Below are 27301 nucleotides of genomic sequence, written 5' to 3'. Positions count from 1 at the left end.
GTTGACCTTGATGGCGTGTGAACAATAAGCACTACAGTTCAACATCTCCTCAGAGTCCTGCAGCGCCAGAAGGCCGACTGTGATCACCCTCAAGCGATGTCATCCATCTGGGGAAATGAGTCCCAGAATCCCTGTTAAAAAAAAAAAAGACTTCAAATGAAGAAGTGTGACGATGTTAGAAAAAATAAATTAAAGGAAAGGATTAAAATGTTGATTGTTAAAATCTACTCAGTGTGTTTATATTTACAACAGGACCTGGAGTGTGTTCACTGTCAGTTATTACAATTCAATGCCTCCACCTGGTGGTCATTTTGATGTAATGCAGTAATGTACTAAATACTTCAGACAAACTTTAGATACGTTCATGAATGGAAGAACAAGGAAAATTCGAAATATATCAAAAATATAATGGAAAGTATGTTGTTGCGTGTCATTGGGCATTTTTAAATAGGTATATGGAAATCCTGGAGCTTTCTTAGTGAGTATACTGCGTATACCTGCGTATCACGTAGACTACACATCTGAATCCAGCGGAGTTTAAACTTCCAACACAAAGAAAGTGGAAGGTAACGGACATCCGGCCAGAACAATCCCGGAAGTTGAACGTCGTGGATATAGACATTTAAGACAGGATTTAAATTGTGAATCTCTTTTAAATGTACTTTGTGTTCCACATTAAATGAAATAGTGTTCGTCAGAAAGACTCCACAACTGTGAGTTAGGATGAGGTTGTACCAAAGACATTAGGTCAAATGTCCCTACCGTCCACATGCAAACCTACGCCCTTTGGTAGTTTAGCCTGGCAGTTCCCAACCTAGGCTCGGGCAGCTCCAAAGGGTCACAATAGAAATAGGAGGGTTTGTGAGATGATTCATAGGAGAAGAAAACAAATTCCAATACAAATATTCGTATTGGTCTTTTCTCTAATCTTTGCCTTTTTGTAAAATATTGGATAATTTCCCCTATTTGGGCCTCAAACTGTTATTTAAATTAAATCATCTCAGAGGTTTGGATGGAAAACACTGAAAACAAAAAAACATGGTGGTTTGGAGGAGTGTTTTATTAAGCACATAGGAGCTGCTGGGGAACAATCTATCATTTCCCTAAATAAATATGATGCAAATGTAACACTTTCTTATCGGAGTTGTACACTTCTGACCAAGAAAGAAAATCCAAAAACAACAACCAGACCTGCCAGTTAGCTGGTTGTTGTTTTTTGACAGGTCAATGTGATATACGTGATTGCTTTGACCATCATTTACACAAAAATGAAATCAAAAGGACATTGATAAAAGTAGCAGTGCACGTAAACGGCCCACAAGGACAACAATCATGACATCGGTAAAGAGCTCTAAAGAGAATATTAGAGCGTACGGTAAATTTGCATGTTCCATAAAGAGGAGGATTTTTGGTGATTCTGTTCATTATACCAGTTCTTATAAACTCTTGGCCTTGTCCTGGTTGTTCATGTACTTCTGGTAAACCACTCCCACTGTGGTAAAGAAGTTCCCCATGAAGAGCACCATGTAAGAGCAGCCACACATCACGACCTACACCGCAGTAAAAAAAGATAAAGAAAAGCTTGGTCAGAGACTCATAGAACTTTTAAAAGAGAAAACAGTGTGTTACACGAGCTACTATTGTTTAACTTTTATCCCAAAACATTTGTATTTATATCCGTATTCGGATTTACACTGGAAGCTGTTCACTTCTGCCATGTATACTCAACTAAATACGCCAAATGAAATTTGTAAATGAATTACTTTAATAATGCTACTGGCAGTATAATTATCACATTGACAACATTGTACCTACATTAATCAAAAGATAAAGCATGACATGTATTTGAACCCCTCCTTGAAAAAAACAAAGTAGGTCTCAACGGAGTCTGAATAAAGCAAATAACAGCTGTGTGACTGTTAAAGGTCAGGGTGGAAATTAGCAGTGGAAATAGAACTGGAGGTTTTAACAAGATGGAACATACAAGAGGCCAGAGACACAACGGATACAAAGTGCACGTGATGACAAAAAAAGACAGAGAAAACTGTTAGGAAAAAAACAACAACGCATAAACGAGCCATAATAGCTCATTGGGCAATGTTGCATTTTCCTGTTTTTGCATGCAATGGGAGTTTCAGATTAAAAAATAAAGTTCATTTGACATTTTTATGACACAATTTGAAACTCTAGTGACAAAAAAATCTGAATAGCTCTCTTGGCCATTTCGCATTGCACTTTTGAGACGGCCAATGGCGCTGAGCTTCAACAACGGATGTTTTTTTTTAGCTTATACTTTTATTTGTTTACATTTAGACCAGTCTGAGTCATGTCATGCTGCTCTGGATACAAGCAGTTCCTGTGTTTGCACTGTACACACCAACTGGATTACTTTTACTGATGAGAAATTCTGAATCAGATTTTTATGGTCAGTTATAATTCCTTTTTTTTTATGCTTTCTAAAACAGATTTATGGACATTTATCCTCAATGGACACCACACCGCAGGAATGAGAGATTAAAGTGGTATGACATGTCTGGCAAATTTCACAAGTAAATGACCGTGGGAACGTTGGAGCTCTCCAGTGTACAAACCTGCCACTCTTTACACTCCGGGAGCTGAAACATCCGGAAGAGTGTTATGCTGTTGTAGAGCTGCCAGAACTGGAAGAGGAGGAACAGTCAACAGTCAAGAAGGCTATAAAAAGAGAACTTTGTAGTTACAAAAAAAAGGTTCCTAGTTTTTGAACTGAGATTTTCACCCAGATTGGTTTTATTGTTGTTTGTTTTTAAATCTTCAGAATAGGCGATGATAAATATAATTTTAAACCTCCATTGGGTCATTTTTTGAGTTGATTCTTAGCAAAAAAAAAACTTTGTTCTTTCACAAATATGTGCTCATTCATGTGTAATTACTTCCATCAACTAATCAAAGTATTCTCGTAAGCGTAGAATCTGACATTCAGAATCATTCAGAATACATACGAGCGAGTTGCTTGTATTGCGGCAGCCATGTTGCGCCCCCATCTTTAAAATACATTAGCCAAACAGGGACATACCTCCGCCTTTCGCGCTTTTACACCCAGTGGAACCCCCACACCGTGACGAGTGCCAGGGGGAGATTACTCGCGACTGCCGGCAGATTTGAAAGCCTGTTGAAGATGGAGGATCACACCTATTCTTGAGGACATGTAACGGAGTCGCCGAGGAAGCGAAAAGGGAATTTAAACGACAACGCGACAGGCAAAGCAACAAGACCAAAGTTAATACTGGAGTGGCTAGAACAGCTGCGTGTAAACGATGGAGATACTAAGAGCTAATTTCGGGTTCGGTCACCGTAGGAGTTACAACGCGCTCGGAATGGGAAGGGCTAGAAAGTGATATTCAGTTGGTTGTCATACACAATTCCCCGCTAGATGGGAGAAATTCTTACACAATGTAGCTTTCAATTTTATAAAAAGCTCATTAGTGAGCCCTAAATGTAAGTAAGCAGTGAGCTGTACTAAGAGAGAGGCTACTCACGTGACCAAAGAACAAGAAAGGAAGGAGGAAGGTCAAGCCTCTCCACATCCAGGACTGGAAACCCTCTGAACACCAGGAGAGGAGAGAGTCACTGAGCTGAGATCTACTTCATCATTAGAGGATATTCCTCCTGCGTAGCTACAGTGTAACCACGACGAATAAATACACATGAACAATGAAGGAATATACAGTCAACATGAGACAATACATGCTCAAATATTGTTTGTCTGTGATAAGCTCAAGTCGGACAATAATATCAGCATGTCATGTCATTCCATTACAAATACAAACATGACAAGCTGGTGACTGAGAGCGGTTTAGACTGCGCTCACCGACGGTCACGTCCATGTTGTGTCTTTCTCCCAGCGCTCGGAGTCTGTACAAACAGCCGCTCTGGTAGTAGTACTGGAGAAACTGGACAAATCCTACTTTGCACGCAGAACACAGAAGGAAAAATAAAAAAAAATGAAGTTGTTAATTGTTGGCTAAGTCTTAGCCACCAATTCATTTTGATATCACGTTTACAGTATGTTGTGCTTTATTTGCCTCAGAGAAACATAGAGAAATATTCATGTGGAGGTTTGCTGACAGTTTACACCGAAAACTGTGTCCACACTTGAATTTAACCAGGTTTTAAGCAGGTTATGTGTTCACGCGTCGGTGAACTCACGTCTTTTGAATATCTTGCTGTATCTATACACTGGGAACCACTGGCCTAAACAGTTTATTACGCTGGTTAGTACATAGTGTACATTAAGAATGAAGTGTGGAGTTAGGGCACAGCTTAAATCTCTTACTTTGGTATAGACAGTATGTAAGGAACTGGTTCCTAAACATCTGGTAGAGAGCGCCTTCAGGCCTGCGAACAAACACAACATCTGGTTAGAAAGGAGCACAAACCCAAACTTTTATGACATTCAAGTTGGAAAGAGCGAAAGCTTGGTGTGTACCAACACCAACCAATCAATATATTAAGATAATATTTTGTACAGTTATAGTGAAAGTGTAAAACTCTTGCTTTAAACAAAAGTGGATAATATCACTCACCAAGTGAGCATGACTCCAGACAGGAAGGTTGACACGTAGTGATGGGAGACCCACCAACCTTTGATCCTGAAAACAACATGAGGACTGACACTGAAGGGTATGGGACTGCTAGACCAACAGGGTGTTATGCTAGGTGAAGATACAAGCTAGGTCGGTGTGACATCAAACTAAAAAGTTGCAGGGCATAAGATAGAGATATATGTGTATATATATATGTGTGTGTGTGTGTGTGTGTTCGTACGTAGTGTCACACATGTCACGACTATAGACTGTAAAATAGTGGACGTAGCATCTATGACTTCACCCATTGGTTTGTGGACTGCCGTTTTGAAGCCCTAAGTTTGGCGATACGATCTTGTTTTCACAGGATGTGCCGATTAGGGATGCATGATATATCGACTAAATATCGTTATCGCGATATCACGTTGCGCAATATTATATCGAAAGTGTCGCGATAAGTATGCAATATTTAGTTTATTTTGTGGAGCGCTGAGTCCCGTCCGTTGGCTGTGTGGCTTAGTTGTGTTTGATTTAGAAACCGCTTGAAACGCTGTAATGATCGTCATTTCATTGGCCAGTTACCGTGCCACTTGCACATGTTAGTGCACGTCAGAGCACGGGTCCACTACGTGACAAACCCTATGTTGTGTACCACGTTGTGCATATTTCACCAGAGTGGCAGTGTAAGTGAAGAAATAGATAGAGACAACTAAACGGAACGAATCAGAGAAGCAAAAGAAAAGTAGTGTCCTGTTCTCTTTATTTATTTTTATACTGTCCAACCAGTAAAACATGGTTGACCATGTCTACTATTCTGTAGACATGGTCCTTATTTATTTATTTATTTATTCATGTTGTACCAGTCCAGTAGTTGAAATAAACCTTGTGTTGTAAGAAAACTTGTTTTACTTGTTATGAATCTATTTTGATGCGTTTTCCCGTAACTTTTGTGATTTTACATGTTTAAAAATATCGAAATTAATATCAACATCGCAATATTCATAATCGATATCGCAATATCACATTTTGTCAATATCGTGCAACCCTAGTGCCGATTTCTGACGAGAGGGTTGAGCTGGGGAGGAAGCGGATTGCAATGGCGCTGCGCTAAGCTCAACGCCAAAGAGGGAAAGTTTCAACTCTTCTGAAGCAAATCATCCAAGCGACTGAGACCATAATCTCATTATGAAAATGTTTATTGAGGTAATAAATCAAGTGGGAAGTAGGGTCATTTCCCCATAGACTTCTATAGAAACCTCTTTTTGGAGCCAGTGGAGACGCCCCCCCCTCCCAGTGCAGAATGCAGGTTTAAGGCACTTCCGCACTGGCTTCACTTTTCAGAACCGGACGCTTTGTCCGTTATTTTAACAGTCTATGGTCACGACCCCCAAAAATGATATTTAGTATTCTACTTTAGTCCCTAGATTAGAAGTCTCTGAGTGACCAGTTTATTTGTTCTCATCATAATGAAAACAGTGGAGACAGTACATTGGTCACAGACCTAGAGCCGTTGCTGATGAGGATGCTCTCCCGGATGGTGAGTGTGCAGTAGTACCACACCAACAGGAAGTTGAACAGGGCATCTAGGGCTCTGAAACAAAAAGACAGAAGTAATTCAACAAACTAATTCATTCATCCATATGGACTGATGACACCGGCCATGCAGCAAAGGCAGAAGCCTTCTGTCTGTGTGTACACTGGATCTGATCAGGCACATATCTTGGTCATAATAACCAAATATAAAGGGATAGTTTGGAGATTTTGAAGTGGCGTTGTTTGAGGTACAGGCAGGAGTACCGACACAGAAGCTAAGCAACGTACTGCTGTAGACCGGGGCAGCAGCTAACTGGATTTAAGCCACCTAAAAAAATCAATATCATATCAGCTTAAGCATACACTATATTTATAATATTTACACAGCTTCACCTCTGCCGTTAACACCACTATACGGCGGGGAACTGATGCCGTTATATCCATCTATGCTCTGTTCAAAGCCACCAGACTCCTTTGATAAAACAGTCATTTTACCTCACAGAACACGGGAGTTGCTGGTCTACAGCTTCCTGAATCGGTTAGTTAGTGTTGTGGGACTTTAGTGTTTTAAAAGGATTAGTTCAGATTCACCAAAGTCACACCAAGTCACACAAGAGGACCAGAAACGTCCGTGTTCTGCGAGGTAAAATGACTGTTTTTGTCAAAGGAGTCTGGTGGCTTTGAAGAGAGCATAGACAAGGACAGAAAGGGCTGTCTGACGACAAGGTAAAGCGGTGAAAATATTCTAAATATAGCATACACTTAAACTGATATTGATTTTTTTAAGTGGGCCTTTTTTTTTTAGGTAGCTAAAACATGTTAAGCTGCAGCCCCCGTCGACAGCAGCAACAGCAGAACATTGCTTAGCTTCCGTGTCAGTAATATCCCTTTAAAAGGTGCTCTAAGCGATGTTGCGTGACGGCACTTCTTGTTGACGTTCGAAGTATTGTCAAACAAAACGGCGGCTAGCTCGCCCCTCCCTCCTCCTCATCCCGTCCCCTCCCCCCCCCTTCCGTGCACTAAACCCCTCAACCCCCACCCCCAAATCCTTCTTGTCGGTTATTGGCTGGAACGCTGGAAAACTGTTTGTTACGTTTGGTGGTGCAGGTTGGCCAGTTTGTTTTTGTTGCCGTTTGTGGAGCCTGGGGCTGTTTACAGAGACCGCGTTTTTTTACAGTGTGTTCAGGGGACAGGCAGCTAGGGGATAGTGAGGAGATGTTTGCTGCATGTGAGAAAAAATGTTGTAGCCTAAAAAACACGTGACATCTATTAGAGCACCTTTAATAGATGTAGTAAATTAAGCCAGGAATTTAGAATTTTGTTTGGACATTCCCTGATTTACAAGACCTACACTTCACTGTTGCACTGAGTGAACTGTCAACACGATAAACATGGGCACTGTAGTTTATTTCCAGTTGATCCCACATACACCTACCTGCTGCTGTCAATGTTCACTAAAGCCTCACATGTGTGTTAATCCAGGAAAACAATGGGGTGCACTATCAGGGAGTGCACAGCTAAAACCCACAATTTTCACTCAGAAAAGCTCTTCAAACATTAACAAAGGGTTGGGAAATCTTACCTGTAGCTGAACAAAAAGCGACATGAGAAGGAGACGACAAAGAGGATGACCGTGAGGACCAGTTTAAATTTCTCGTATTCATCTTTGTAGGCAAATCTGAAATGATGAAAATGTGTTAACGCGATGTCGACTGTGACATGACATGGGGTGGTAAGAAGAAAAACATCAGCGCGACTTACTTTGACTGTTTGTTGAGGAGTGTTATGTTGACGTTTCCTAAAACAAGATTAAGGTATAACCTAAACAGGAAGAGATGTCAAGTCATTCACAACGCAGACATTTTAAAAGGGTTCAATAATGTTGTTTGATTCAAAATCAAATGTGGTGCTTTACTGTATTTACGAGTATCAGATCTGTTAGATCTGTTGTAACACATTTACTGTGCCAGTAGGGCTGCACGATATTAGGAAAATATCTAATTGCAATTATTTTGACTGATATTGCGACCGCGATATGATTCACGATATTGGAGGGAATGATCATTTTTGTATCATTATTCTCATTTTCATTGAAGACTATTTAAAAAAATGATTGAAGCGTGATTTTTTTGGGAGGATCTGTACCAAACAAAGATTTTTTTCTTTAGTCTGTAGGATACGATTTGTAGGCCGGATGTCTCTGCGGCACCACAGCACTTTATTTTAAAATGGTTGGACACATATTTTGCCTTTAACAAATATTGCACCCCCCGCCCCGCGATTTGGATATTGCCCTAGTTAATATTGCGATTTCGATAAAATTGCGATTCATTGTGCAGCCCTATGTGCCAGTACAACTACTTTGAACAGTTTGACATTGTCTGTTTGCTGGAGAAAAGTACACAAACAAAAAATCAAATGACAGTATCACACCCGTTCTTCTTTGGCAGAAAAGCTTCCATCTCAGAGAAAGCATTGGCCCTGTCTTTGATGGAGTTCTCGATTTCAGCGATGGCATCCACGTCCTCTGGATTTAATTTGGGTGTTGGATGTTTTTCTTTGCATCTAATTACGGAAAGAAACATTATGACGTATGTTTATAACACAGCACTGACTAGCATACATAATAACTAACAAGATATGTTGTTACATTTTGGCTTGCGCTTGATCATTTTTAATACTACAGTCCCAACAGCACTGCGGCCCCAAAAGAGGAAAAAGACATATGACATAATCCCTCCCTGGCTTCCAAACACTGAATAGAGATTGGTTCCGACAGCCGGTTTCATTTTGAATCCACTTCCCGGCCAGCAAAATGCCCAGAATCTAAATCTAAATCACTGGAAGAACATAAACTGTGGGTAGCAAGGTGAGCCCTCTTTCCAGGAGTGGAGCACGGGAGTTTGCAAAAGTGGCATCATACAAAAAAATCTCTTTCAACATCAATGACAGGGTGAAAGAATATGTGGCGAAATGGGGAAAATATGTGCAATATATTGCTACCAGATGAGAGCGTGGTGCTTATTGTAAAACTGTACTTTTTTTTACTGTTTATTTTTATTTATTTATAATCTGATTTCCATTACCTCTTATGGCTTAATCATTTTAGTTTTTTTATTCAAAAATGTATCATCACTATGGGATATATGTTAAGATGTCAATTGTAATGTTGACCACAATGTAACAGTGGTGTTCAAAAACTAATTATAAACTGTGGGTAGCAGGCTTCTTATTTTTAGAATTACCAGCGGCAAATTTGATCAGCTGTAGCTCAAATGAAAAGTGTGTTCTCTGGTTAATGTGCATGTCAGATATATTACCTGAGGCCTTTAGGTCCTGGCCCAGATACGGGCTGCTGTATTTTGTATGAGCTATAGATTATTACAAGAAGGGCATTCAATTAATCTAGTACCTTGACCTGCTCTTGCACAAATACTCCCAGCAAATCCACAATGAATCACCAGTCAATACTTACTCTTCTAGAGATGCAGTGAGCTCTTTCAGTTTCTTCCTCTGACGCGCTATAGCAACGGAGCAGCTGTCTTGTAGTCTGGTCACTTCCTCAAGTTTCTGTTTATAAAGACGATGTGTGTCCTGGAGGTAGAAAAAAAGAAAAGAGGATATATAAAGTTGTGTTGTGCATTGTCAAAGTTTTTGATTTTTTTTTATTTATTAACAAATCTGCAACATAGAGATGCCAGTGAATCATCCAGAATTAAACAGGCGCAGAGATCCTCTGACGCGAACTGGTCCTTTAATGAAGACGTAGTAGCTTGATCTTGTTGCATTGTTCCTCTTTTGTCATTAGACTTTATTTTTTTTTATATTTTTCTAATCTATACAAAAACATAATAATGTATTAGTTGTTTATAATTTGTATGAATAATCTGAATCTGCAAAGTAACTAAAGTTATCAAATGGAAATACGCAAGTAAAGTACCTGAGAACTGTACTTAGTTACCTTTCACCACTGCTTGTATCTTCATGTACCTAATACATGTAGTGGAGATAAAAAAAAATACCATGTTTCCCTCTGAAATGTGGTGAATTAGTAAAAATATAAAGTTACATAAAATGACAACACGCAAGTAAAGTATAAGTAACTCAGTAAAGTTAAGTAAGGTTACCTGAGTAACGTTACCTGAGTAACGTTACCGGTAAATGTACTTTCGTGGCTAGTGGTGCTCCCCCAAAACAATGTCGTGCTGAGACAATATGACAACAGTTCCGGTGGCAGTTTTGAAATGTACTTTAACTTTCACTGACTTCTTTGTTTTTCAAAGTACAATATGTATCTGCTGAGGGTGGGTCCCATGGCCCCGCCTCTCACCCTTCTCCGACTGTTAGCTTAACCGGGCACGGCGCACTTTCATAGGTGCAATTTAGACAGCAATAGATACGCTGTTGTTAAACTTACCTGAATTTGTTGGTAGTTCTTCTCTAAATCCTCCCATTCTCGGAAGCATTCAGTTAAACCCGTTGGACTGAACAACATGTTCTATTCTGACATTAGGAAACCTGCTGAAGTTGGGTAACACTCAAGCTCCGCTGTGCAACCGACAGTTGTCTGCTGTCTCTGTCATCTGTGTCACAGCTAAACCAAGTGCGACTTCCTGTCACAGCCTTCACAATAAAAGCCTTTGTTATTGAAGTTTTTACTTTTGTTTAAGGAGCACAAGTCGAGATGAGGGGCCATTTCCTAACCATTTCTGATCATTCCTTGATAGTTTCATGGAACCAAAATATGCTATTTTAGTTTAAAGGTTCCAAAGCTGGTGTTGACAGTGGTGGAAAGTAGCCTAACTAAGAACATTCACAAAATTCAGATTTTTAATACACAATATTATCAACAAATACAATATATATTAGTATGGCCTGCCCATTGTAAAGTACTTTTTAGTCGCTTATTTATAGTGCTATATTACTAAACATTGCTATTATTGTAATATTATGTGTATTCCTGCATTAGAAAAAGTAAAAAGGAATAGGGAAGTCCACAGTTTAAGCTCAGATGATGAGCTTTTAAGTTTTGTTTTGCTTTATTGCAATTACATCCAAGTATGATGCATCTTAACTAGGGCCTCTAGATTATTTTACTTTCCATTTTTTTTTATAAAAAAATAGTCTTAATTAACATTACTGTTATAGTATACATGTGGTATATTGTTGTGATTCAACCGAGTTGAGTTAAATGAATTAAACCAACAGTTTGCAGTCAAATCTAATATCAGTACAAGGATTAAAACTTTTGTGCTTTGATTTTATAAGGCCACCTATACCTATAACATCCGGTTTTATCATAGCTAACGATATCGCCTTTTACAAAACTCAAAACGCCAAGCTCATTCCTGCGTGCGTCCTGCGTGTTGGACGTCCTAATTCGCTAAATGGTTGGACAAATAAGTGGTTCCTCGTTTCAGGCAATCAGCACCGGGACCATTAAACCCTAACCACCCGCTTATGTGACTTGAAAATGTGCTGCCCTGAGTGCAGCTCTAATTCTTATAATCCCCGTTTTATTATAAGGGTTCGGCCATATTGTAACGCCAACTTTGGCTCTGACAATAGCCGTCTGTAACAGAAAGCATTTCAATGACATATGTTGTCTGCAAGAAAGGCGCTCTGTCCTATGCCTGGAAAATTTCAAGGCAATAGGTTATGATCTACTACGCATGTGGCCTGTATTTTTAGAGCTGATATTATGTAACTCTGGAGGGGGGAACTTATCATGTCCAATTTTGTAAGCACCTCTGGCAGAGCCATGTATGGACTGAACAACTAATGACATTTAAAAGACACAAATGACAGTGTACTGTATTTAATGAATACAAAACAAGAGAACAGGTACACAAAAGTGCACACAAGCTACAGTCAAATAAAAGTAGGTTTCACTGTCCACTAACTTAATTATTTGTTCTCTCCTTACATTACGGTGAATCCTTGAACCTTGAAAACATCTTAGAAGATGTGTAAGATAAGATAAGCCTTTATTGATCCCCAGAGGGCGTTTTTGTGTGCTGAAACAGCACAATTGTATAGATCAATAGAGAAAGGTAAACATTAAATAAATATTTAGATTAGATCCATTTGACTGCCATTGCACAGAGTAGGCTTCACGTACTGAGTGCAAAAAGCAGTAAAGTGCTTTTGAGGCTAATCAGTGGATACATTAATGTACTGGGATATATAAGATGGTTATACTTGTTTATCTTCAAAGTTTAAGGGATTTTTAAAAACCCTCAAAGACTTCAGTTTCCCCTGACTTTAATTTTGAGCTGATCTTACCTTCCCTCATAAGGGTTTATTTATGGATTATCTAAATGAAATAAGGGATTTTTTCAAGAAAAGCAATCCCATATGAAATGTCCCAAATAGTTTTTTACCTTAATTACGCCTTTATAAAATGTACAAAATAACATTACATTATCGTCAAAGCTTTTGGTTCCTTTGTTTAAAAATGAGGCTCGGAGATATCAGTCACTTTGGTTCCCATGGTGTGAAGCTCCCAGTCAGACAGCTGCTGGAGAAACCCTGTGTTTGGCCTCATGTTGGGTTTACATTTGAGCACGTACTGCCAGGCCTCCTGAAAAAAAGTCACAGCAACAGCATTATATACTGTAAATCAGGGTGGGATACATACACCCACACACACACACGGTGGATGCAGGAAAAACCGGAGATGAGACGTACACGATGACCTAAATTGAGGACAGCTACGCTCTTTATTGTAAGTGCAATGATAAGTTAAAGTCCAATAAGTACTTTATCAAACCGTATGAATGTGTGTCCCAGGCCAGGTTAGGAAATTAACTAACACTGTTAAGATCAACAAGCCACTGACAGAAATGTTCACATTTGATTCATTCAATAAATTATTATATTTTTTGTCTTAAATCCACCAGCCATTTTCATATTATACCAACATTTACAGCATCCTGAGCCGTTTTGGAAAGGTTACCAGGAAAACTCAGCCCAGAGTAATTTTATTCTCCCCAAAATGTTCTTTTTATTTTTAAAGAACTATACAAAAAAGCAACTTTCACTGTCTCTCGCAACTTCATTGCAACAAAAATACAAAAGACATGGCAACTTTTATCGCAGTTTTTTACAAAAGCTCCCGCAAAATCAGACATTTTGGGCTGCAACAATCTAAAAAAAAAAGGCCCCGAAATCCTGGAGGGACTGTTTAGTGCTATGTTACTGAGAGATAAACTGTTACTGAGAGATCATTAAACATGTAGGCCTGCAATTACTGCAGAATATGACCAAACTGACCAAACACAATTGTACCATGGTCTCGCAGGCTTTTTTTCACATCACTTTTTATTTGCCTATATTAATAAAATATGTATTAATAATAAAAAAAATAATGTATTGAAGCAATTCAAAATATGCTAGTGCACTTTCTTCTGTAAATTTGAATTCCGGAAAAAGTGTCTGGTAAAAAATATAAGTAGCTGGTAAAATTGCGTATCCACCAGCCACAGTGGATTTCCCACCCTGCTGTAAATGTTATATTATATTTCACATTCACATGCTTTCTATCCACGATCAATCTCATGTTTGTGTGTTAAAAGAGTAGTTTGACATTTCAAGATAGACGCTTTGTATGCTACAGTAAATAGCCTACGTAGCTGGAGCCAGCAGTAAAACCACAACTTGTTGAATTTACTTTGTTTTTGCACGGATTACACAGACAAAACACAGTATAACATGCTAAAAAGTGACCAATAGGCCTATGTCACGCAACAATTGAAGACCGGAAGAACGTCTCTGAGTGGGGATACGGCTCTTCCGGTTAGCTTTTTACAATGGCGGAGCCCGATAGACACTGCTGGACCAAGTCTCTCCGCAACCTGCCTGAAGTCACCTACGACGATGTGGTTGGGATTGTAAATCAACACTCTGGAAGTAAAAAACATTTTGAAAAACGGCAAAAAAGGCAAAAGGTACAAGACCGTGTACAGAAACTATCAGAGACTTCAATGGTAGAAGCTCGCTCTAGCCGTTCGCGGTTTCAGTAAACGTTTCTATGGTAACAGCGAGTTGGACCAATCAGAGATGTTGCTGTTACGCTTAGGATTGTGGGTAGTGTAGTTTTTGTCCATACGATCGCAAATAAAACATGTTTTTCTTAAAACAAGGATGATTTCATACAGACTTCTAGCTTCTAAAGGAGCAGAATCTTTCGCTACACAACCTCGTAGCTCGGGGTCAGTCTACCTCAGATGGTTTGGACATTACGGCTGATAATCTAAATCCTTATGGAGAAAGGGACTGTTGACCAGAAGTTCTGATTCCCTACTCTGCGTTCCGGAAGCAGGAAGTGTGACATAGGCCTATAGAGGTGCTGGTAGGCAGATTTTGCTACCTTGAACAGAGCCAGGCTAGCGGTTTACCCCTGTTTCCAGTCCTTATGCTAAGCTACGCTAATTGGCTGCTGGCTCCAGCTACAAATTTACAATATTGGTATTGATTATCTCATGTAACTCTTCGCAAGAAAGGGAAAAGCTTATTTCCCAAAATATCATACTTTTCCTGAAAGTACGGCACTGGAGTCAGGATGTGGTTAGCCTAGCTTAGCATAAAGACTGGAATTCTAAAACACTCCAAACACCTCTAAAGCGAACACATTACTCCCCTTAAGAAACAAGATGCTGACTGGTTGCATGTTTTTAGGCCCTTTTTCTGATTTGGAACAAAAACATTTCATCTTAGAGTTTCAAGACACTCTCAGCAGAGTATATTTGCATACTTATTACTTGTAACCATCACAATATAGCACTAGGACAACAATTTGCAAGGCGCATACTGCATTCTGCAAGTGGAAGAACCCTACTTGCCTCCATTGTGTATTTGAGGTGGTGCATGAGAAAGGCAATGGTGACAGCACTGCAGCGGCTTCTGCCCTGCCTGGAAACGGTCAGGACCCGAGAGCCCATGTTGATGTGGGAACCTGAAAACGAAAAGAAGATAGATGGCTTATTTCAGTGAACACAAATCTCTGTGCTATCAAGCAAATCCATGTAACAGAAACTATATTTATAGCACATCTAGCAACGAAATAATTCAAAGTACACTCTCCACACCCAAATGACAAATAAACTTGAAGCTTGAACTTGAACAATCTCATTTGATGTATTATGGCTAAATCAGTTGAATATGTGTTGTGTTTTTGTTTTTAGCTTCTCCTAAATCCCTGCATATACATGTACTGTTGCATTTTGTTTTCGTTTGATAAAAAAAAAATTCTGAATAAAGTAAACACACATTCCTGTCAGATGTACTATCGTCATATTTCTAGAATACAGAATACATGTAGTTGTTAACCCTGAACTGAGACGCTGACGCTGCATTTTACATTTATATTGGTATTGGGTTAGGCTGCAGTTTACAGTCAGTAAAAACCTTGATGCCCAAAATGCATGGCTTTGCTGCTTCTATAAACAAGACTACAAATACTTATCATTCTTTTACTGGTCGGCTGAAGAACTGGCTTGTTGATAACCAGATATGTGCACATCAGATTGCTGAATGCCTGCTGACTTTTGCTGCCTGCCTGCAGACTTGTTTTGTCATGTTGATTGTTGTATGATGATGTGTTGTGTTTGTTACTTCTTGTTGTGCATTGTCTTTTTTTATGTTGGTCTGTGTATTAGGGCTGTGTATTGGCAAATATCTGGTGATACGATACATATCACCATACATGGGTCACGATTCAATATATTGCAATATATTTCGATACTGTGCGTAAGGCGATATATTGGGATTTTTTCAAAGTATAATTTTAGAAAAAACTAATATTTAAAAAAAGACATGATGTTCATAGAAGTCAAAGAAGTTTACTTTAGGTAAACAATTCTGTACACAGAAAATCAAACTGCCAGTTTGGGATTGTGGTTCACAGATTCTTAGTGAGCTAATGTTTATATGCTAAAGTAGGCCAAAGTTCAGCCATAGCTACATTGTTAGCTTCTAGCAAAAAGTCAGGCACTGTTAGGCAAGGACACTAGTGGTGTCTCAGCATAGCCATCTAGTGATAGGGGGTTTAAACACAACATAAACGTGAACCACTGTCTTACATGAATGTTTTTTGCAAGTAAAAAAAATAAATCAATATTGTTTTTGAAAATCGATACAGTATTGCAAAATAAAATATCACGATACTCAAGTGTATCGATTTTTTCTTACACCCCTACTGTGTATGTTGTTTTTATATGTTGACTGTATTGTCATTTAATTGTATTTTTTATTTTTTTTTAGGTTGCCATTTTCAAACTGGCCAGGGACAACAGATGAAAATGAGCCTGCTGAGCTAAATCTGGCTCATTTACAGTTGCTTTGCTGTTGATTAATGAGCATTGTCCCTGTTAAATAAATAAATACATGCAATGAAAATATTTGAAAGTATTTAAAAACAGCTTATTAAGTAAAGTACAACTCACTAATAAGAGTACAAATCATTTCAAGCGTTGAATATAAATCAGACACCACTGAGTCGGCCACAGGGATGTTAAGCATGGTCTGGTTCTCCTTTGTGGATCTAGATCGAAAAAGAAATGTAGAATACATTCAACAGCCATGATATTCAAGAGTTTTCTCTGATGATATTTCAAACATCCGTTCCTGACTTACTCCAGAGTGTTACTCTGTGAGAGGCTGATGACGACGCTGATTTTCAGGTCTTTGAGGATGCTGGAGTCCATGCCTTGTTCGTGGTCACCCATATACAGCAGTCCTGCTATGATCTCCACTGGATAAGTCTTCAGGTTTTCCAGCTCCTGTGATAGTCCAGAAATATATTAAATTGTATTCATCGGCAGCAAAATAATCAACTCACTTATTGGAGAGAAAAAAAACTATTTCATATTCTTTGAGATAAGCAAGGCTGGATTAACTAACCGGGCAAAATTGGCAACTGCTTGAGCTGAACCAAAGTGCACTGAGTTATTGCTTGATTCTGTGGCCCTGTCTTGTAAAGGGACCTTGTGTCAGAAAGTATTTACAGAAAGTGGCTGCAATATATTCATGAACATCTGTACAATCTGCAATCCAAAAGTATAGCCTTTGCTATAAATATTGCCTTTGTGAGGCTTACAATGTTGTTGAGCTGATTGGACATGTATGGTCATTTCTCAGGCTGCGGTTTTTGATGGTAGTGTTATGGATTGCTTTACACAAGGGAGCGATGCAGTTATTGTATGGTATGCATCTTTACTACTCGCTCACCAGGATTCCTACTATTGTGAAGTGTTCAAGCAACATGGCTTTTTTTCCCCTGGGGGTTAAAACCTCCATATAGTCTGTTAATCAAAGAAAATATTCACCTGTATCTTAAATATGCCACACATGACATCAACCTCAAAATCTAGAATGAAAAACTAAAGAACTGGAGAGCTTCTTGGAACTAGTCTTTGTGACGATAAGATGGTGCTCATTGGTAGGAGACATGAACATATCCAGTGAGCATCAAGAAAAATGCGTTTATTACATCTGGCACCAAACTTCTGGCACATTCTAACTTTGTTCCTGAAGAAGGCTGGAGATAGAATGTGCCAGATGTAATAAAAGCATTTGACCTTTTCTCTAAAGACGAGTGCCTTGGAATTATCCAAAATCTAGACTAATTAACAGTGTGAGGCTGTGTCAGAAATGTTTGACTATTCACTATGTGAAGCTAATGCACAAATTCGGTCAGGAAGACAATGCTCTTGCATGCTTAGGCCTTCTTTATTTCTCAAGCATCTGCATTCAATCCTTACACACACGCACATTCATTATTCCTTGCTGTCCTGTCTGGGCCTGTCATTATCTTATCAGCCGCTCTCATCAGCTGATCTCATCTATCAATAGCTCAGCGACACACCTACATTGTAAGCCCATTATCCTGCTGCTGACTCTGTTTAAATATGATTCTACGGTATGTTAAAGGTTGCGTGCCTCTGTTGGTTACAAACCAGGAGCTAAACTATCGATACGATAGGGTCGGCCCTGTGCAACAATCAAGGATTGCGTTTTCAGTTGTAAACATCTGGACAAAGTGTAATCCAAATCACTGGACTTAATGACCAGACACCGATTTACGTCCAGTCGAGAGACCACCACCTGGATGATTGAGATCAACCTCCACAGACTTATATGAGTGTATGAACTTGCCCCCAGGTGTAACAGGTGTGTTTTGTCTTACCATGATGGTGTACAGGATTTTCTCAGTCCTTAAAAAAGGGTACAGAGCTGAGAACTTCTGAAAGCCTCCTCTCACTACGTGGACTGGACAGATGCTAGCTTTAGCTAAGGCCTGGGCACATTCAACGGCTCTGCCTGCAATCACAGTCAGAAGCCAACTGATAAACATCAATCAACACATTTGTGGCTGAAATGCATATTGGGAGCATTGTCTATAGCAGGGGTCTTTAATGTGTTTTTTAAACCAAGGACCCCTTAACTGAAAAAGAGATGAAGCAAGGACCTCCTACTACATATATTGTATAAAATGAACTTGCATATTAGACGGGGCCTACAATAATGTGTAGGGCGGCCTAAAGCCCTTGTACGTATACCTTTTTTGCATAGAATACTAAGCTATTAAAATAATAATTTTTGGCATGCTTTTATAAATCATCTTTTAATGTTACACATACATGTGGCACAGAGAATCCTTAGGATGAACTGGATCTGTGGATGGCTACCTTAGTGACTACCAATAGGCCAGTGAGCCTATCATCAGTGGGGATTTATAGGTGCTATTAATATGTTGGATTCATGTTAAAACATTTTAATTTTTGAAAAAACTTTTTGCAGTGACTCTGAGGACCCCCTAAGGGGTCCGGGACCCCCTGTTGAAGATCTCTGGTCTAAAGTGTACTAACTTCCCTCTGCCAGAGCAGTTCAGGGTACTTGTGGAAAATACAGGCTTTTTTAACACTTCATATGCCCCAGTAGCCTAGAAATCTAGACGCACCCTAGCGGCAGCAAATGTAATTTGCAGCCAGGGCCAACATCTTGATGTGGGTCTGGCTTGTCAGGCTAATGCCCCTGTGCTACTCTAAGAAATGTGTCCTGAATAGCCAATTACCTTGTTCCTGTAAACAGCTTGTGTTGCTGTCGTAGACCACCACGTGCTGCATACTGTCAACCTCCACAGCCTCTGGCAGGAGGAGCGTGCCCTCTGAATCCTGGAAAGAGTCGGCCAGAAAGTTTTTATATTTGACACAACAAAATAATCCTAGAAAATTAAGGAACTAGGAATCCAAGCTGTCTTTTAGTTTGTTTGTTTGTTGTAACAATCTCTACACTTCTTCGATACTTCGAAGAAGTACACCTCCTTAAAATCAATTCACTTATACCTTTTGGATATTTTAGAAAACTGAAATGTTAACCCCAACCTTTAGTGATGGTATTGTTTCTTCTGTGTTTTTTCCTTTCTTTATTTGTCTTTGTAATTGACTCGATGTCATAGTAAATGAGGGTTGCCCCTCAAGGATCTCTCGCGCAAAGGTTGAATGAATGAATGGAAGGACAGTCTTCACATATTTTCCCCATTTGTCTAAATTAATTTACAGAGTAGACTTAAACCTACACATACTGTATGGATATAGATATCAATAGGGCAATTTCAGATACAATTGGGTTTGAGGTTCTACTGATTTTAGGTGTGACTAAAACTGTATTTTATTCCTTTCTTTGCCAAGGATATTTTAGAATGCATTTATTTATAATGTCATGTTGTCTGTATACATTTATATTAAAATCTTTGCTATTATATTATTATTATAATATTATTATCTGCTATTATATTGTTTCTGTCATTTCCATTATCATTTATTTTTATTTTATTTTTATTTTTTCTGTTCTCAGGTCTCACTTGTAAAAAATAAGCTCTCGATCTCAATGTGTCTTCCTGATAAAATAAAGTATATTTATTAAAAAAACACAAATAACAAAAAATAAAGGTTGCCAGTAGCAAATAATTGTCCATGCACTACTAAGTCTGCAGTTTCCCTTATAATGCGAGCTGCTTTCTATTTAAAGTACTTTCTGTTGTAGTGGACAATATAGCTAATCTATGAGTGATAATGCTAAAGTTTATACTAATCATTTCCAAAGGAATTCCCTACGTCTGCCCATTTACGCCTAATTGCACCCATCAGGCCCAGACTGATTGAACAGACAGGCAGGAATCACAACACTGTGGCTACAATGACAACTGTACCATTTTGACATGTTTAGCTGTTATGATGTGACTCGTTCTGTAATCTTGGGTTTCACGAGCATCTAGGAAAGAGACATACACAATGTACAATTAAGTTACAACTTCACTGAATTCAAGCCGAGCAATCAAGCAAAATCCAACTCACAGCAAGTAGTCACATTGACTCCAGCATTAACAACTGAGCTAACGTAGCAGGCCATCTCTTACCAATCACACACAGGTAGTTGATCTCGGCCAGCCTCGACACGCGGCTGCACCGGTTGAGAAGATTGTAGAGCTCAAACGGCTCACACATTAGGATTTCAGCCATTACAGGAAGAAACAATTAGTCAGAAACAAAAAGCGACATTAGAATTAGCCTGACCTGTAGGGAAAACACATCAGCTTACAAATGACCACCTTGTCTAGCTAGCTAACTAGCTAGCTACGTTGTTTTCAAAGAGCACGTTTGCGGGTTGTTTCACTTCGGTTGCTAAGCAACTCAGCGTCTACCCTGGTGTTTGGTGTAAATAATATGGTGATATCATGCTGTAGATGTTTCAAAAAAGCATTAAAAACAAGCAGGGCTATAACATAACTCTATGTCTGCACTATAACAAATCATTTATATTTAAAAAAAATAAAAATAAATAAAAAAATACCCAAAACAGTGGCATTACAAGATGGAAATATAGACTACATATTTCAACTTCTCTGTCCTTCCATCCGTATCACAGACTCACTGCGGAGTTGCCAGTTTGGGCGGTCTTTCCAGCTCTTGAAGCCGAATGTGCTCCTGGATGGTTAGATACATGATGGGCTAATGTAGAAAGAAATTGCTGTATGTTCAGGGATGAAAGCAGTGGCGGATCTAGAAAATTTGACATGGGGTGGCAAAGGACTTGGCAGGGTGGCATTGGAAGATGGTACACGGAAACCCCCATATGGAAATGGCTTGTGTGGCAAATAGAAGAAAAACTGTAAAACTGCATAACATAATTCTATCATTTGTTTGACCTTTTGGTTGATCATAATTACTGATATAATAACCCTATACCATATACAACAGAATAGAAATCGAAATAGCTAAAAACTGTCATGCCACTCAGTGACATGACATGTTTGTGAATTGTCCTTTACATGAGGAGCGAGATGACGCGGATCCACGCAACTACGCAGGCAAAGTGTGGCTCCTCGTGTGAAAAGCCCTTTATTCCCACAATGGGGAAATTCTCACTGCTGAAGCAGCGAGGGATAGGGATAGATTCATATTTCGCTTCCTTTACGACAGCTTTTAACATGTACAAGATAAACATGAGCAGGGGCTAAACGGCTTTTCAAATCCAACATAAAAAGTATTGGACAGTTTGAATAAAAGTAAAAAAAAGAAATTATGTTTTATTGTGGGAAAAGCACATCTTAAATAATAGGTAGTTGCTGAGCACACATGGTTATTGGAGTTAGAGAAAATGGCGTCCCAACTGGCGCATACTTGTGTGTACTGCTCTTGTGCAAAGACATCCATCTTTTTCCTTTCCATATTTCGTAAAGTGTTCTTTCTTTGCCATAGTTTAGGAATCATCAGAAATCATTACATTCATACTGTATATTCAAACATAAACAAACTGGTATCCCATAGCAACAATATAATCAAAGATAGAATGGAATAGAATCAATAACCATTTGGATTGAAAACATAAGAATACATGTTGTTGTCATAACAACACACTATGAATACTGGGACCCAACTTTAGTTCTGACACAAATTCACTCAGACAGCAGTTTGTATCAGAGAGTCATTTGACTGTGACAATCCAAAGGTGCACATCACAACAAGAGAAAAGACACTGGTCCAGCAGAATACAAAGTTGGAAAACATGGAATTCCACTCCAGAGAGATTGAACCACAAATTAATTTCTATCTCAGTTCACTTGAAGAACAAGTACGGTGTGAACTGAAGGACAGCGAGGCGAGGCTCACCCAATGTGAATCTGAGGGAAGAGTTCACCTGATAATCCGAGAGGACTTGCTGGCCAATGTCCTCGATCAGCTCCAACATCAGAGAGAGGGCAGCAGTTGGAGGCATGAGAAAGAGCTGATGCAGAGGGAGATGTGTGACTTGAAAGTTCAGCTTGCTGAACGTGTCCACTCCCCACCCGGGGAAACAGAGTATCTGAAATCCCAGCTGGGAAAAATCAGCAACAAGCTGCGAAAAGCCCAAAAAGATCTCGACCTGCAGTACTTCATTACTGAAGACCTGAAAGTCAAATTGGAGCAGATGAAGGGAGAGAAAGTGGAGACTCAGAAGATGAAGCTTTGTAAAGAGAGACAGATGCTTGCGGTAGGTAAGACCACCAACGTGAGGTTGGAGAGCTATCTGGAGATTGAGAGGGCTCAAGCTCATGAGCTGAAGGATAAATTGAGCAAGATGGAAGAAGCTCTCCAAAAACAGGACGAGGAGGCAAAGGAGATACTGGAAAGATCCCAGGCTTCCCATAGAGCCCAGCTGGATGAGACTCTGGCTGAACGTGTCCACTCCCCACCCGGGGAAACAGAGTATCTGAAAACCCAGCTGGGAAAAATCAGCAACAGGCTGCGAAAAGCCCAAAAAGATCTCAACCTGCAATACTTCATTACTGAAGACCTGAAAGTCGAATTGGAGCAGATGAAGGGAGAGAAGGAGGCCCTTAAAAATAATGTGGAGACTCAGAAGATCGAGCTTCGTAAAGACAGACGGATGCTCGCGGTAGGTAAGACCATCAACGTGACGTTGGAGAGCTATCTGGAGATTGAGAGGGCTCAAGCTCAGGAGCTGAAGGATAAATTGAGCAAGATGGAGGAAGCTCTCCTAAAACAGGACGAGGAGGCAAAGGAGATACTGGAAAGATCCCAGGCTTCCCATAGAGCCCAGCTGGAGATGCAGGACAAAAGCAACAAGAACCTCATGGCTGCTCTTGAGAAAAAATGTGAACATCAGCTAGAGAGTGAGCGTGTCCTATGGCAGCAGGAGAAAACCTCCCTGCTGAAGGAGAGCGACAAATCAAGAGCCTCCTATGTGGATCAGAATGAGGAGCAAAGCTTTGTGAGTGACTGCCTCCTGGCTGCTCTGAAGAAGACTGAGCAGCAACTGGAGAGTAATCTCAACCAGTGGAAGGAGGACAAGTCATCCCTCCTTCAGGCCACAGAAAGCCTGAAGCTGACTCAGCAGGAAAAAGAGCAGGACTGGGAGAGGACCGAGAGCACCATGAGGTCCCAGCTGGTAGATCTTCAGAGCCAGATAATGACAAAGCCAAAGAGGAAGAAGTGGTACAAAAGGCTTCTGCCTGGCTGAAGAAAAGAAAATTTGCATTTGTACTTGTATAGTATCTGTCTGTCTGTCTTTCTGTCTGTGTGGGTCTGTCTGTCTGTCTGTGTGGGTGTGTCTGTCTGTCGGTGTGTCTGTCTGTCTGTCTGTGTGGGTCTGTCTGTCTGTCTGTGTGTGGGTCTGTCTGTCTGACTGTGTGTGGGTGGGTCTGTCTGTCTGTGTGTGTGTGTGTGTGTGTGTGTGTGTGTGTGTGTGTGTGTGTGTGTGTGTGTGTGGGTGGGTCTGTCTGTCTGTCTGTGTGTGTGTGGGTCTGTCTGTGGGTGGGTCTGTCTGTGTGGGTGTGGGTCTGTCTGTGTGTGTGTGGGTCTGTCTGTCTGTGTGTGTGTGTGGGTGGGTCTGTCTGTCTGTCTGTGGGTGGGTCTGTCTGTCTGTGTGTGGGTGGGTCTGTCTGTCTGTCTGTGTGTGGGTGGATCTGTCTGTCTGTCTGTGGGTGGGTCTGTCTGTCTCTGTGTGGGTGGGTCTGTCTGTCTGTCTGTGTGTGGGTGGGTCTGTCTTTCTGTCTGTCTGTGGGTGGGTCTGTCTGTCTGTCTGTGTGTGTGTGGGTGGGTCTGTCTGTCTGTGTGTGTGTCTGTGTGTGTGTGTGTGTGTGTGTGTGTGTGTGTGTGTGTGTGTGTGTGTGTGTGTGTGTGGGTCTGTCTGTCTGACTGTGTGTGGGTGGGTCTGTCTGTCTGTCTGTCTGTGTGTGGGTGGGTCTGTCTGTGTGTGTGTGTGAGTCTGTCTGTCTGACTGTGTGTGGGTGGGTCTGTCTGTCTGTCTGTCTGTGTGTGGGTGGGTCTGTCTGTGGGTGGGTCTGTCTGTCTGTCTGTCTGTGTGTGGGTGGGTCTGTCTGTGGGTGGGTCTGTCTGTCTGTCTGTCTGTGTGGGTGTGGGTCTGTCTGTCTGTGTGTGTGTGGGTCTGTCTGTCAGTGTGTGTGTGTGGGTGGGTCTGTCTGTCTGTCTGTGGGTGGGTCTGTCTGTCTCTGTGTGGGTGGGTCTGTCTGTCTGTGTGTGGGTTGGTCTGTCTGTCTGTGGGTGGGTTTGTCTGTCTGTCTGTGTGTGTGTGTGTGTGTGTGTGTGTGTGTGTCTGTCTGTCTGTGTGTGGGTGGGTCTGTCTGTCTGTGTGTGTGTGGGTCTGTCTGTCTGTCTGTGTGTGTGTGGGTCTGTCTGTCTCTGTGTGGGTGGGTCTGTCTGTCTGTCTGTCTGTGTGTGGGTGGGTCTGTCTGTCTGTCTGTGTGTGTGTGTGGGTGGGTCTGTCTGTCTGTGTGTCTGTCTGTCTGTCTGTGTGTGTGTGTGTGTGTGTGTGTGTGTGTGTGTGTGTGTGTGTGTGTGTGTGTGTGTGTGTGTGTGTGTGTGTGTGTGTGTGTTTGGGTCTGTGTGTGTATGTGTGTTTGGGTCTGTGTGTGTGTGTGGGGGGTGGGGGGGGTCTGTGTGTGTGTGTGTGTGTGTGTGTGTGTGTGTGTGTGTGTGTGTGTGTGTGTGTGTGTGTGTGTGTGTGTGTGTGTGTGTGTGTGTGCGCGCGTTTGCACGCAGGGCGTGTGATGCGTCCGTGCAGTAGTGTTGGAGTAGTAGTGCCTGTAGTTAGTGCATGCTGCTTCTGCTTGCCACTCTCTGCTTTCAGCTACTGCCACCGGATAGCCCTTTGTTCTCAGGGGCGAGAAGAGGAGCCGAGTGTGTAAGCCTCCTCAGCCGGTACATAGCCTCTCCACTGCAAAGATCTCGTACACGCCTCCCCGTGGCACACATGGTAACTGGTCCCTTGTGGTTCCAGGCTAAGTTGTACGGGATCTCGGAGCAGCAGTGGGCCCCAGAGACGTGGCATGCAGGCCCTTTGGTGAGTGGAAACGCCCTGATGCCCGTCAACCACTGTCCCAGTTATGGATAAATAAATAGCCCCAGCTATGGGTAAATAGCCCCAGCTATGGGTATATAGTGAAGACCCCAACGGTGGCGCAGGCGCACCTGGGGACAGGCACAGGTGGAGTCCAACTGACCGGACCACAAGAAGCCCCCTGCAACTCCTGCCAGACGAAGGTCGTCATGGGTTCCCTCATGCCGCTGGAGGTCCATCTGGTAGGAGTGAAGATGGTGGGAATGAGGTCTGCGCACCCACACTCTCACCTTAATCCTCACCTATGCGCAAGCTTCTTGCCCCCCCCAAAAAAGTCCTGTGGCAATGTCAGAAAACTGAAACTAGTCCTCACAACTATATAATAACTACTGTACACACACAAACACTAGCTACACAAATAATCTTTTAAAATAAATGCATCAGAAGGATGTCCTGTTTGTTGGTGTGACGGCCCTGGGCCTGTCCTACATGTGTACTGTGGTTTGTCTTGTTAACTTGCAGGTGTAGCGGAGGAGATAATGAGATGACTGTGATCACCTGGCCGGTCCTCCTAGACTATTTAACCCCCGCCTACCCCGAGACCAGGCGGCCACATTCTCCCGACTGCGCACCAACATGTTTTCTCTCTGTTTGAGTTTTCCCTTTGTTAACTACTGACAACATGCACCTCACATTCTCCATTACATCCATACACCTTCATTCATCGCTGATACTGACAATCACACCTCATCGTTCTCTTGTTTGCATCATTATTTAATAAATGTCACTTTATTATTGTTACGTTGCTGTGCATCTCCCTGTTTTGTTGTGGCCTGTGAGCCGGTCGTAACAAGTTGGGGGCTCGTTTTCCGTGAGTATAAAACCAGGACCTTGTTTGTGGGATTCTTTAATTGATTAGTTAGGTGCTGTTGAGGCAATTTGGTTTAGTTGAGCTAGTCTATTGTTGTTTAAATGATAAGTTGCACTGCAGTCATGTGTAATATAGTTTGATGTATAAATCAGGGGGAAAACGCTCATTTGCATCCTAAACCCCCAAAATATAAGTTGGCTCAAATTATTTTATATGTTAAATATAATATACTAAATATAGGTTTTTGTCTGGAGGTACATGTTGGTCATCTAAAGAAAATAATTAAATTAACAACACGGGAGCATTTCTTTCAGGGACATTTTGCAGGTTTACTACGAGTCTCATGTAGCTTTAGACTTTAAGACCAAACAGGTTTATTTAGTGTCACAGAGCCTTTCAAACACAGCTGCAATTCAAAGTTTTATGAAGAAGAAATGCTTTAGAATATACACTGGTTATTGTCAAATCAGCTACAAACTTAAATTATTTGGTAAAGATCAATTACCAGTTTACTTTTTCTTTTAGGAATAATCCTAATAAATCCTATGATTTTAATATAAGTCGTTTTGGTTTAATGATATGCCTGAGCTCGGCCTCTTCCTCCGACACAGAAAGCAGACGAGATGACAGAGACGGCGTGATCGACTAAAATGTTGGTAACATTCATTTGTATGTCAAAATGAATAAATCTTTATTTTCAATTACCGGTATACAAATGATCAATTGCAATATATTGCATCACCAAAAGCTACCCAGCTTATTTCCGTATATCGTGCGATAAGTCCATGTATTGACTATCGCGACAGGCCTACTCGTGAGAGCAATATCTGGCTTTTTAGCTGCCGAATGCTCAACTGTGTTCACCCGCTAGATGTAACTGTTTCTCTCTGTCATTTGGTGCTGGTCAGGTGGCTTTATCACAACCTTTTTTCACTTAAAACAGCCGCCTGCTGCTGATGGAAATTGTGCT

The 27301-nt window shown here is 40.8% G+C and overlaps 2 protein-coding genes across 3 annotated transcripts; both read right to left on the bottom strand.

The window, feature by feature from the left end:
• Positions 1 to 1041: 1041 nt before the first annotated feature.
• On the bottom strand, positions 1042 to 10686 carry LOC144527767 (transmembrane protein 120A-A-like). 2 transcript variants are annotated; one of them, XM_078266002.1, is made up of 12 exons: positions 10516 to 10686; positions 9574 to 9692; positions 8532 to 8663; positions 7860 to 7919; positions 7681 to 7776; positions 6067 to 6156; positions 4566 to 4631; positions 4316 to 4377; positions 3851 to 3946; positions 3519 to 3583; positions 2592 to 2660; positions 1042 to 1550 (listed from the first exon to the last, which is right to left on the bottom strand). In XM_078266002.1, exons 1-12 carry the CDS (start codon positions 10591 to 10593, stop codon positions 1437 to 1439), a joined length of 1047 nt encoding a protein of 348 aa, XP_078122128.1. In that variant the 5' UTR covers positions 10594 to 10686; the 3' UTR covers positions 1042 to 1436. The 2 variants fall into 2 exon arrangements, with proteins under 2 accessions (XP_078122128.1, XP_078122129.1); XM_078266003.1 differs by having other exon boundaries at positions 3851 to 3943.
• A 1409-nt stretch (positions 10687 to 12095) lies between these two features.
• On the bottom strand, positions 12096 to 20620 carry styxl1 (serine/threonine/tyrosine interacting-like 1). Its single transcript, XM_078266553.1, has 8 exons — positions 20518 to 20620; positions 20311 to 20372; positions 19174 to 19273; positions 18286 to 18419; positions 16734 to 16879; positions 16544 to 16641; positions 14942 to 15054; positions 12096 to 12681 (listed from the first exon to the last, which is right to left on the bottom strand). Exons 1-8 carry the CDS (start codon positions 20618 to 20620, stop codon positions 12550 to 12552), a joined length of 888 nt encoding a protein of 295 aa, XP_078122679.1. The 3' UTR covers positions 12096 to 12549.
• Between the last annotated feature and the right edge of the window lie 6681 nt (positions 20621 to 27301).

This window comes from Sander vitreus, chromosome 13 (assembly GCF_031162955.1).
Source record: "Sander vitreus isolate 19-12246 chromosome 13, sanVit1, whole genome shotgun sequence".
NCBI classification, from domain to species: domain Eukaryota; kingdom Metazoa; phylum Chordata; class Actinopteri; order Perciformes; family Percidae; genus Sander; species Sander vitreus.
Note: the sequence above shows the minus strand (reverse complement) of the source record. Positions and strands in the feature narration are given on the sequence as shown.

What these genes read in the sequence shown, in the direction of transcription:
- LOC144527767 (XM_078266002.1), bottom strand. Translation starts at nt 10,593, where the DNA reads ATGTTGTTCAGTCCAACGGGTTTAACTGAATGCTTCCGAGAATGGGAG. An exon ending in AGAACTACCAACAAATTCAG is followed by an intron (nt 9,693 to 10,515) that starts GTAAGTTTAACA and finishes TTCTACCTCCAG; the next exon opens with GACACACATCGTCTTTATAA. An exon ending in TTTCTGCCAAAGAAGAACGG is followed by an intron (nt 7,920 to 8,531) that starts GTGTGATACTGT and finishes CTTCCTGTTTAG; the next exon opens with GTTATACCTTAATCTTGTTT.
- styxl1 (XM_078266553.1), bottom strand. Translation starts at nt 20,620, where the DNA reads ATGGCTGAAATCCTAATGTGTGAGCCGTTTGAGCTCTACAATCTTCTC. An exon ending in CAACTACCTGTGTGTGATTG is followed by an intron (nt 20,373 to 20,517) that starts GTAAGAGATGGC and finishes TCTCTTTCCTAG; the next exon opens with ATGCTCGTGAAACCCAAGAT. An exon ending in CAGCTAAACATGTCAAAATG is followed by an intron (nt 19,274 to 20,310) that starts GTACAGTTGTCA and finishes GACTCTTTCCAG; the next exon opens with GATTCAGAGGGCACGCTCCT.